At 41.6% G+C, this 11,418-nt stretch overlaps 1 protein-coding gene and 1 long non-coding RNA gene across 2 annotated transcripts; both read right to left on the bottom strand.

Annotated features, from left to right (window-relative positions):
• Positions 1-2,681: 2,681 nt before the first annotated feature.
• Positions 2,682-7,427, bottom strand: RAN (RAN, member RAS oncogene family). Its single transcript, XM_082774309.1, has 7 exons — positions 7,314-7,427; positions 6,368-6,410; positions 5,391-5,475; positions 5,172-5,297; positions 3,960-4,147; positions 3,221-3,391; positions 2,682-3,103 (listed from the first exon to the last, which is right to left on the bottom strand). Exons 2-7 carry the CDS (start codon positions 6,401-6,403, stop codon positions 3,059-3,061), a joined length of 651 nt encoding a protein of 216 aa, XP_082630435.1. The 5' UTR covers positions 6,404-6,410; positions 7,314-7,427; the 3' UTR covers positions 2,682-3,058.
• A 198-nt stretch (positions 7,428-7,625) lies between these two features.
• LOC309884879 lies at positions 7,626-11,399 on the bottom strand. Its single transcript, XR_014318702.1, has 4 exons — positions 11,285-11,399; positions 9,702-9,760; positions 9,338-9,429; positions 7,626-7,724 (listed from the first exon to the last, which is right to left on the bottom strand). It is a non-coding gene; the product is annotated as an uncharacterized lncRNA (long non-coding RNA).
• Between the last annotated feature and the right edge of the window lie 19 nt (positions 11,400-11,418).

An 11,418-nucleotide genomic window follows, 5' to 3' on the forward strand; every position in this document is an offset into this window, starting at 1 on the left:
TTAGCTTTGCACAGTTTTTCCGTTGCTTCTAAAAACACTTCTTTCCATCCCACTGCAGAGGAGAGATGGCTTTAACAGGGCTCAGACAGCTATTGCCCAAAAAGCCAGGTGAGAGAAAGTGACCAGTAGTCAGATTCGACTATTTCTGAAGAAGACAGGAAAAGTCTCCGCGTTGCTTTTTCTAGCATTTTATATCAAGATTATAGATGCATTTTGTTGAACTGTAACCTGCAGACAGAACAGGGAGAGAGACTTTGGCCCTCTTGGCATACAGATTCCCAGTTGTAGAAATGTTGGCGAGCACTTTTCAAAGGCATTTTCTATTGGAAGCCTAGTAAATTCAAGGGCAATGTCAGCTTTCCCAAGGATGCACTCAACCCTCAGTTGAGGTACAGTAAGCAACAGCAAACTATTTTCTCTGACAGTTTGAGCTATTGCTTTTGCCTCACCTTCTGATTTCCAGATGCACTAGTTCTCCAACTACTCTAACGCAAGACTCTGGACTTAGACGCTAACATTGCAGCTTTATTACAGAACTAGAAACAGTAAATAGGCCTGCAATACATCTTACTTTTGACAGTTAAAAACTAGAAGTAGTCTGTGATGTTATCAAAGCATCTGAAAAAAAGATCACGGAGTCAGAAAAACACACCCAGTGATGGGAGAGTATGTCACTGTAGGACAGACATACCAAGTCCTACATTTAATCTGAACTAACCCTGTCTACATCCAGCAGGCAAGCAGGACACACAGTGAGCACTGCAGATTGTCTTATTAGTTCAGTCACAATGGTGTTGGAGCTCTACTAATGTGACTATTCAGTACAGAAGTTCTTGGTAAGTTTTACTCTCATTTCTTAATAGAGGAATTTATCTTTCTAAAACCCAACTTGTGAAAAGCTTCAAAGCTGTTAAATTTCTAAAGTGTTACAATTAAGGAACAACAGCTTAGGAAACCAGATGTGCACGTCACAGCAACTTCATTATACAATTAACAGCAGCTAAATATGAAAAGTTAAGTACAGTCCTGCAACAAGTGGATTTGATCCCACACCCAGAACTTTTCAAGACAAAAACTTTACTTCACAGTAGGACTAGAATTATTGCCTATTTTCAAGTTTTTGTTGACTTGGTATTAACACTGAAGTTTATGGTGGTTCTACTTTTTAAATATCTTTTTCACTTTTCATAGATCTTTAGCTGCTTAACCCAAATCCCAGTACCTGCCTACAACAGGGGCGTCATGGAGATCACATCATACACATTATGAAATGGGGCAAACAAATACTGTAGCTTTGTCTTCCCTTCAAAGGTTTATCAACACTGCAAAAAAACTACCTCAGTTTCCTAAATGATTTGCAATTTTAAAACACTGTATTATTTGGAAGTTAAACAACTTGATGACAAAAAGGCTTCCACAACTACTGAAGCAGCAGCAGATACAAGGTAGCAGTACTAACCAAGATAAACAAAAGTAAATTAGTAAACTACAGAAGAGAGCCCATAATACAAAGCTAAAGCAAGATATTGTAGCAGTAAAATTCAATAGAATCTTAAGTTTATCTTTACAACTCAAGTATGATGTTACTCCTTTTCCTTAAAAGTCTCAGGTCCCAAATACAACTCACCTTCTCATTAACTAGTTTTAAAAACCCACAGAACTTGAGCTTGCGCTAAGTAAGCAGTATTGTTCTCTCCTTCAGAGAAGTCAACTTTCTGCTAACATGTATCAGAATGAAGTGTTAAGAAATACTTAAGTAGGAGTTACATATACAAACATGCAAGTTAAAAGGAATAAATGAAATGCTCCACTTTATTAAGAAAACAAAAATACAAAACTGAAGAGTTCAAGGCTTCATGTACTCAAACACTACTGAAAAATGGTATCTTAAACTTAGTTTTGTTTACTAACAGTACTAATATTGACCAAGATTAATTTCTACAAGATAATGTTTAAAGTAGACATTTTCCACCAGTTGTGCTGTAATGAGCTAGAGTTTCAAATTAAGAACTTGGTGCAGTTACAATAAAGTCTAGGTATTTATATATATATATATATGTGGCTTTTGTTATGCTTTCCTGTAGCCAAGAGCTTTTTTAGCTCATCTACAGCTGTTTTCTAGTTAGTGAGTTTTACGATGCTTAGAGAGTTTGATCAACTATAGCTCTACTGATGTTCCATGCAAAGATACAGCTTTTAGTCACCTAACAAACCTAGCTGCCATTTGTTACTGGCTACTTTAAAAAAAAAAAAAAAAAAAGAACTCTGTGAAGGTATGTTGGAAAACATACAGTTCAAAGTTATAAAGTTGAGAGACCGTATCTGAAAGTAGCATATGCAAACTGAACTACGCTTCATTCCCAGGTCACTCCGCAGCCCAAACATTCCCACTCACATGGGTCAATTTATGCTTATCTGGTGATCTTGCCACTTACCACTCAAGTGTTCACTGCTTTAGTTTTACCTGGCAGTTAGTTCAGCTTTGCTCAGATGCTTTAATTATATGCATAAGGAAATCCATGGAAGGTTAACTGTTAGCTTTGATTTAGTAACAGGAGCACAACATGAAGAGAAAGGAAATAGAGTAAGAAGTGCAGCAGGCAAGCAAAGATTAGCCTTAACAGAAGAACAGAAGACACTTCAGAGTTTTCTAACAACGCATGAGAATTCACTTGCTTAGAGATATTTGAAATACAACTTTATTATCTAAACAAAAAAAAAAAGAATGGGAATGACAGAAACAAGATTTACCACTTAACACTCTGTGTGACTGCAGCAGTCTTATATTTGAAACTCAAAAGGGGAAGTAATTGCAGTCCAAAAAACAGCTAAATATGCAGGTCCAAAATATGAAGTTTTGGTTTTGTTTTGTTGTTTTGTTTGTTTTGTTAAACTGCCACATTCACTCCGAAGCCCATTCATCTCTTTCAGCATCCCAAAGATTAAGCACATGTTCTGCTCAGCTAGATAATAAAGTGGCAAACACGCTGCACCACTGACATCACAGGACAGTTGCCTATAAAACTAGACTTCTGACGCTGGGCTCCAGCTTCATCCCTCACAGGTCATCATCTTCATCTGGCAGTGCAGTGGTTTGAGCAATCTGGAAAAGAGAGAAGTTACACTTAGGAACTGTTTTATTTTTTTTTCCCAGTTACTCCCAAGAGTCCACATGCTATTCATCAGGCAATCATTTGACCTTTGCCTCTTCCTCAGTTACCTGTAAGTCTTGCTCATACTGTGCTGCCAGTGCTGGGTCCATAACAACTTCAGGTGGCGCAAGAGCAGGCATGGCAACAAACTCCAAGTTGGGATCTCCAATTAGCTTCCTAGCAAGCCAGAGGAAAGGCTTCTCAAAGTTGTAGTTACTCTTAGCTGAAATGTCATAATACTGACAAAAAAAAAAAGTATATTTTGTACGTAACACTTAGAACATACCAAGATTAACAAGCACAATTCACTCTATCTTTATCATTGTATTCTTTCTGACTGTGTGGCTTCTGCTTATGCTTTCAGAAGTAGTTATGAAATAAGTGTCCAGAGATGTACCGTTTCATGCAAATGGTCAGAAATTTATATTTTCACAAAAAACAATCTGATCAAAAATGCAACTTTCAGGAGGCAGTGGCACCTCTTATGCTTACAAGAATATAGGCATAAGTACCTCTTATTCTTATATTCTTAGGTCTACTTTGAACTATCTTACTTCTGCATCACAATGAGATTTTGAGCAGTAAAAACCCAAATGTATACAAGAGAACTTACAGCTTCTGCTCAATACCAGTGATGATCATCATCTTTTAACAAGATCATCACTTTTCCCTTCCCTGAAGTTAGGTTCAAGTAGCCAACGGGATGTAAATTAAAATATTAGAGCCTGTAGTGAGAAAGGCAGAACACCCAAATGCAGCTGGTAAGACTTTGTAAATCTAGATTCCTACAAACTCATGACATCATACCTGGAGATTCTTCTTCCTGTGGAAGACGATGGATTTTGCCTTGACTTTTCTGTCCTTAATATCCACTTTGTTGCCGCAGAGCACTATAGGGATGTTTTCACATACCCGTACCAGATCTCTATGCCAGTTAGGTACATTCTTATAAGTAACTCTTGATGTTACATCAAACATTATGATGGCACACTGGGCTATAAGAAAAGAAGTCTGGAGTTACATTGGAAGAGTAAGCGCTTAACTTTCTTATAAACCAGAGTGGGAAAAGGTACCCATAAAAATCTTACATTAGGGGTGCCTGCATTAGCTTTTTCCTCACAGTTCTGAGGATACACTTAACAAGTTCAATGCACACGAGTCTGCAGAGCTCAGCCCATGACCCTGTCATTTTACATCTTCAGTGCCCAAATACCAGCTAGTTTTATTCATTCCACTGTCCTACTGAACACCTTACTGTTGCATGACATAGAAATAGAATAGGATTACAAAAATCAAGTGTAATTTACCCAAAAATTTGACAGAAATTAGTCAATACCCAATTAACTAATCTTAGGTATCCTATCAAGGCTTTCAGATAAGTTGAGAGCTTGTAGTCCATATCTCAGGATGCTCTCGTCCAGAGAAGTTTTTCAAATTACACAAGGGCTTGACTTGATCCTGATATTTCTAAAGGAAAAGCAATAGCGTCAGAATCTAATCATCCCTTGCAGAATATTAAAATATGCAGCTGACTAAAGTACACAAAGAATAGAGCTTGGCCAAAGAAAAACTAGGGCTGTCACTACTTCTAAAGGCAACTAGCCTCTGTCAAGGATACATAGAACTTCACTGTATCTGAAGACTTTACAGTTTGTGCATTTCAAGTCTTTGCACCAGCACAGGATGCTAATACAGATACAAGTATTACTAACTGAAATGCATACTTTCACTTTTTAACTGCTTTACTTCACCAGATGCATCTTTTAGGGTGCATAATCGTTCATTACTACCACAGCCTGCAGTAGCAAACTGAAACAAAGCCTTCCTGTATCAGGGCAGGTTGCCTAGCAAAGGAAATATCTGCATATTTCTGTTTATATACACACACACATTTGAAAACTCAGAAACCAGTTCAACACTAGAAAGCCAAGCAAAAGCTTTCAGATTGGCCAAATTGAATAGAATGAAGTCTTGACCTCTGACAGCTACAGGGTATTCCCACATATAAACACATCTTACCTTGGATGTAATAGCCATCTCGCAGACCACCAAACTTTTCCTGGCCAGCTGTGTCCCATACATTAAATTTAATAGGGCCTCTATTAGTATGGAACACCAGAGGATGAACTTCAACACCCAGCGTTGCTATAGGAATAGAAAAGAGCATTCCACTTAGTAAGTTGTGAACTGTACTTCCAATTGTAAAATATTAGATCTTGAAAGTTTCTTCAGACATACCTACATACTTCTTCTCAAATTCACCAGTCAAATGACGTTTTACAAATGTTGTTTTACCAGTGCCACCATCACCAACCAGAACAAGCTGTTAATACATTAAAGAAAAAAAAAAAAAAAAAAAGAGTTAAAGCAACACACTTCAAGGCATTTATTGCCCATTTTAATTACCACAGAGACTTCAGTCTTCCAGAATGCTGTAAACAAAAAACTGAAATCACCCATGAAGTAACTTGCTGTATTGGGACCCCATTTATTAAACCTGTCAATCTGTAACTCCAGTCAAGTGTTTCTAATTCCCATAACTAAAAACTACTATGTATTGTAAATGTAGTTCTACTAAGAGGTAAGTAACTGAATTAAGAACATTTGGGTTATTCAAACAGAATACAACAGCATTTAAATAAACTCATCTAAGCATCCGAACTAGATACTCACTGCAATATTGCAATTAAAAAAACCTGCACAACTAGCAGTTGGGATATCCTAGCCAAGCATTGGAAGAAACACAAGTAACAATCTTCCATGAAGCAGTCTTTAAGACTTCTGGCTGTTAAAATTAAAAATAAAATTAATACATAAATAAATAAATAAAAACTCTGTTCTTAAGTATGTTCTGCCCCCAAGTCAGAACAACTTGGTATGTTAAGTCACGTGTTAACTTGGTATGTTAACTTGTTGTATGGTACGTTAAGCACATTCTGCTTACTGCTGTGAATGTTTCTTTTAATAAGTTTTAATGTTTGTTTTTTCTTGTTTATAAAACGATACTTACATTAAACAGCAGATAGCACTAGACCGACAACTGAACATAATGTGGTACAAATCATATGCTGGTTGTGTTATTAATGGAAGAGCAGCACTTCAGACCCAAACCTACCATCCACACTGGTACTTGAGTCGTTCCTGCTACTTTTCTACTGAAGGGAAAGAACAAAAAAAAAAAAAAAAAAAAAAAAAAAAAAATCTCAATCCTTTACCTTAAACTGCACTTGGGGTTCTCCTTGGGCAGCCATGCTGGGTCTGCAGGGGAAATGGAAGCATGTGAGCTCACAGGCGCCGAGCTGGTTCAGGGCCCCGCCGGAAGGGGCTGGGCGCCCTTTTCAGTTCCCAAACCGCCTTCCGAGGCGCGTGGCTCTGCGCGCCACTCGGCAGCGGCCGGAGGGGGGCTGCGGCCGGGCCCACGCCGCTCCCCCCCCCCAGGTCCCCTCTTCCCTCCAGCTCCCCCCCGGCCCCAGTCCCGGTCCACTGCCGCCTCCCCCCCCCCACACGCGGCGGGAGCGCTCGGAAATGGCGGCACCTCCCTCCACCCCCCTCCGCCCCGTAACAGCGGCGGCCGCCGCGCCCCTCTGCCTTTCGGGCCGGTTCCCCCAGCCCGAGCTGCACCCCCTCCACCCCCCCACTACCGCCTCACGGAGGGCTGCCCTCAACCCGGCTCCACAGAGAGCCCCCCCGAGCCACTCACAAGCGGTTATGACCCCCACCCCCCCCACACCCCCCCCAAGCACACGCATCGGGATGAGCTGCCCGGGGGTTCTCTGGGGGATCCCAAACGACGCCTCTCCACCCGCCCCCCCTCACAGCGGGCCCAGCGCCACCATGACTGGGCAGCGCCGTCTCCCCTCCCCCACGGGCCGTTGCTCGGGGGCCCCGCTCCCCTCTATCTCCCGGATGCCGCCCGCCCTGGCTGCGGGGACGGAGGAGAGCCGGCCCTCATCCCGCTCTGAGGAGCGGCGGGAGGGGGGCGCCGCGCACGGCCGGCGGCCTCACGCCACCAGCGCCGCTCACTGAGGCCCAGCCGCGCCGCGCCGCGCCCCAGCCCCGCTCCCACGCGGCGCCCACCTCGCCCCGCTCTCTTCTCCGAGCGGCCCCGCTCCCCCCCGCACCCTCGGGGGGATGAAACGGAGGCCGCGCCGAGCCCGTTACCTTCCGCGAGGTTCCTCTCAGCGGCGCTCCGCGCAGTGACTGGGCGCTGGGAAGATGGCGGAAGCGCGGTTCAAATGCCCGGAGAGCGACGCCGCGCGGCTGCAGGGAGGGGGAGGGACCGCGCGTCACGTGGGGTGTGGCGGGGAGCGGGCGGGAGGCAGCGGGCGCGCGGCGGCTCCGCCTGAGGCAGCTACGGCCGCCGGTGCGAGAAGGGGGCCTCCGACCGCCGTGCCGAGGGCTGATGGAGAGGTCGGTCCGAGAGACCTCGAGGTCCTCGGCCCCGTTCGTGTCCTGGAGAATGGGGTCAGGTGACCCGGTTCTTGGTCCACCCAGAGTTTTAAAAGCGCACGTAGTTGCTTGGAGAAACTACTAAGGTGTCGCTGGCACCATTTAATAAAGCGGTTGGGATGTCTAATTGGAGGGTTTAATCGATTGACTCTAAGGTAAAAACTGTGCTCAAAAGGGCTGTCCTTAAATGTGCCTTACAACCATTATTCTCACGTCATACAAACTGATCCGCATTCATTACAGTGCACATGAATTAATGTAAAACATGTATTGTAAGCCCTATAGAAGTTTTCTCACCCCTCACGTCCAAACTTCAGTGGAACAAAGTTGCCCCAAAACTCTTTAATACAACATAAAATAGATGTTTTGTATAGATTATACATACCAACTTGCCAAGTTCACACTGATCCCCTATTTTTTCCCCATGTATAGTTATGGTTACCATAGTTCTCGATTTTTTCCCTAGTATACTTATGCAACTTTTACATGGTCTGCATAAAGTGTGTTGGTACATCCATAATACACAATCAATGAAGTTTTAATGCCTCTGTATTGAAATAGTATTAAAAATATTTAATGGCAGATTAAATACACAAATGTAGTTTATATCTTGCTAATTTTCTACATATATAGCAGCAATGTGTACAGAAACTTTTGCAAGAGTCATTGCACTCCACTGTATGTTTTGCTTATTTGACGGCAATACAAATATTGCATAAGATTTTCTTTGTTGGAAGAACCACTGGCTTGTTGAACTTGCTTTCTTTTTGGATAACTTGTTTGTGTTTACTTTTTTTTTTTTTTAGCATATTTGCTCATCACCTCTAGGTGTCAGGAAGGATATTTTTCAGAATATATAACTCATCTTACATTTTTCTCAGCATAATTCTATCTTTATAAAAACCTTGTGAATTCCACCTATTTTCTTGACAAATAGGCAGTCATTTATAAATAGGAGCCCACAAAGCCACATTAGGGGAGTTTGGCAGTTTTTAAGAATATAAACACTTCCAGGAGAAAAATCAATCTCTAACTTTGTTTATAGACCATTCAGTGTACTTTATAAACTTCTCAGTAGTGTTACAGATAAATTACTAAACTACTTTTTCCCCTTCAAACGTAAGTGGTAATACTATCTGATTCTTTAATTTGAAATATTAAAATAGATGGCCAATTAAAAAGTCCCCTGTTGTAGGTTTTAAGCTCTTCTCAAATATTTACAAGTCACTATAAATTACTATGTGGGATCTAGGTTTTATAATCATGTATAAATAAGTGTTCAGAGCATCTATAGAATATCTGCTCCAAATAGTCACATTCAGCAAAGGTAAAAAAAAAAAAAAAAAAAAAAAAAAAAAAACACTTCCAAGCACTCATCAACAGCATCAGATTGCTATCTAAGAGATTGGTGTCCACAAGATACCACTAGGTAATCAGCAAAATAATTGCCTTTAAAAGATCTTTACTTTTCCTATAATTTGACTCAGGTTAGCTGAGAACAAACGTAGCAACTCACTGAAGCAGATAAAAAGATTTACTTAAAGTAAAAGACAACCTTTATTACTAAGTTATTCAAGGACAAATGAGGAATGGTACAAAAGGTACTATTATGGGAGATAAATAGCTCCAACAGTATCATATTTTAGAACTGCTTTATCAATAAGAAGAAAAAACATTTTGTAAACTGTAAAAGAAGGAAACAATATATGCTAGCAAGCAATGGAGAGAAAGTATACCTCCCACTGGTTGTAGAAAAGTATCTGGAATACAAGCTCAAGCAGGAACGGAGGTCTACATGCTGATGTTCAAGGCGACACAGGAAATTACACTGAAAGATTTTAAGAGGAAATTAGTCACTTTCAGCATGAATAGGTAACATGGATCACACAGTACTAAAATTCAATCAAAATGTGCATTTGAAAGTCAATTTTCATTCTTTTTTTTTTTTAACCATGTAAAGCTGACATAAAATAAAAAAGCATGTCTTACTCCAAGTTTTATTAACAGACTATACTCTTGGAAAATAAGCATTTACTAAGTCAATGGTGAAGAGCAGATGCAGATCTAAATTTTTTCAGAGAACAAAATTCAGCAACTTACTGTCATCGAAGCAGTTTACCATGCCTCTACAATGCCAAGTTTAAATTCCTCATCCAGCACTGGAACAAAATTATTTAAATACATAAAATATATAAATAGTATTGGATTATTATACTCAGCATCCAAAAGTGACATTTTTAGAAATAGTTGCTGCTCAACAAATAATGTTGGAAATAAAGTTTATATATACTAGAACCAGGATACTAATAATTATGAGTATATACTAGTAATTACAGGAAATTATAGTTTGAAGTAGTACTTGATAGCAAGCACCTATGGACAAAACCACACCACTACTAAAGACCTTCTGCCTTCTATAAAATGTCCATGATTTATTTCCTAGAAGCTCTCAGGTCCTTAAGGCCTGCTGTTGCACCTATTCAGCACGTTGGTGAGTTCCATATCCTGTGAGCCCTTGCAGTCACTGTTTTTGGTGTTGTAGTGGAGACCTAAACATTACTAAAACACAATGTTTCTCAATCCTTTTTGGCCTAAGAGTTAAAAGAAGTCAACTGACCACCTTGTGACCCAAACGTGCAGCTTGCCTTTTTACATTTCCAGTCATGATATGGGTCATGATATAGCTGTTTCATGGGTGACCCCAAGCTGTGGCTTAAAACCGCAGGGGCAGTAGGATGCCTAAACCTGGCCAGCAGAAGTAGCAACAGCGGGAGATGCAGTCTGTCTGCTTTTGGTAATGACGTGCAGAAAGCAAACTCCACAATCAGTAAGATTGTAAAGTAGGTGTGTTTATTCAGCGCTGGGCGGCATGGAGGGTAATCCCACCGAAGTTGAGCGCACCCCAACACAGCACTCGCCTGGGTTATACGAGAAGAGTTACATATGCATGAAATTTCTTGAGATGCCTATACATATGCATGACCTACCCCCACTTTGTATTAAAATTAGTTCCAGGGAGTCATTTTAATAGATTCCTCCTAGCCATGCTTGTGCAGTGTATTCTGGTAGTGGTCACTGGGGGTCATGGGGATGAAGATTAGTGAGTCTTCCTCGTCACTGCTACTTGACCTCTCATCTCAGCGCAGACTCATAAGCTTATCACCTTCTGCTTAAACTGCATATTCAGTTTCAGTTGGTTCTTGAAATGTGTTTCCTGTTTTCTGTCAGGAACTGTTTTTCGTCAGGAATCCCAGAATTTTCTGCCGCAGTTTCTTTGCACAATAGGTAGTGGAAGATATAGTACACATCCCTTACCTGTCTTATTTACTGAAATCCTTTTGGCTTCCTTTCACATGGAGTGAAAGGAAGTCTTAGTCTACCTTAGGAAGTCATTAGTCTACCTTATCTACTAAAATTCTTTCAGCCTCCTCTCAGTAACTAAACATGAAATTTTAAGAAGCCTGACTGCAGTCTATCCACATGGTACACCAGAGGATTACATTCATTAAAAAAAAAAAAAAAAAGGAGGGGGGGGGCACATAACCACGTAACAACTTTTCCCAGCTCTTCTCCTCCCTCAAGAATTCCCTTGCAGGCCCACCGCCCCTCCCTGCCCTTCGAAGCGCCCGCCGTGACTACATCCCCACCACCACCCCGCGGGGCACAGTCGCCATTTTGATTACCTCAGCCCCGCCGTGCCGTCAGCAGCGCGAGGACGCCTGCGCGGAGCCGCGCGCCATTTTCCTCTCTATTCCGCCCCTCTGCGGGGCGCATGAGCGGTGCGGGTGGCGGCGGCCGTGAGGTGGGGCGGGGGGGG

The sequence above is a fragment of the Aythya marila genome, assembly GCF_965140915.1.
Source record: "Aythya marila genome assembly, chromosome: 17".
Taxonomy (NCBI): Eukaryota; Metazoa; Chordata; class Aves; order Anseriformes; family Anatidae; genus Aythya; species Aythya marila.

Bases quoted from the DNA above. Each gene is read 5' to 3' on its own strand.
- RAN (XM_082774309.1), bottom strand. From the start codon at position 6,403: ATGGCTGCCCAAGGAGAACCCCAAGTGCAGTTTAAG. The intron at 5,476-6,367 runs GTAAAGGATTGA...ATGTATTAACAG, and splicing joins AACCCCAAGTGCAGTTTAAG to CTTGTTCTGGTTGGTGATGG. The intron at 3,392-3,959 runs GTATGATGTCAT...TTTTTTTGTCAG, and splicing joins ACAGGAAGAAGAATCTCCAG to TATTATGACATTTCAGCTAA.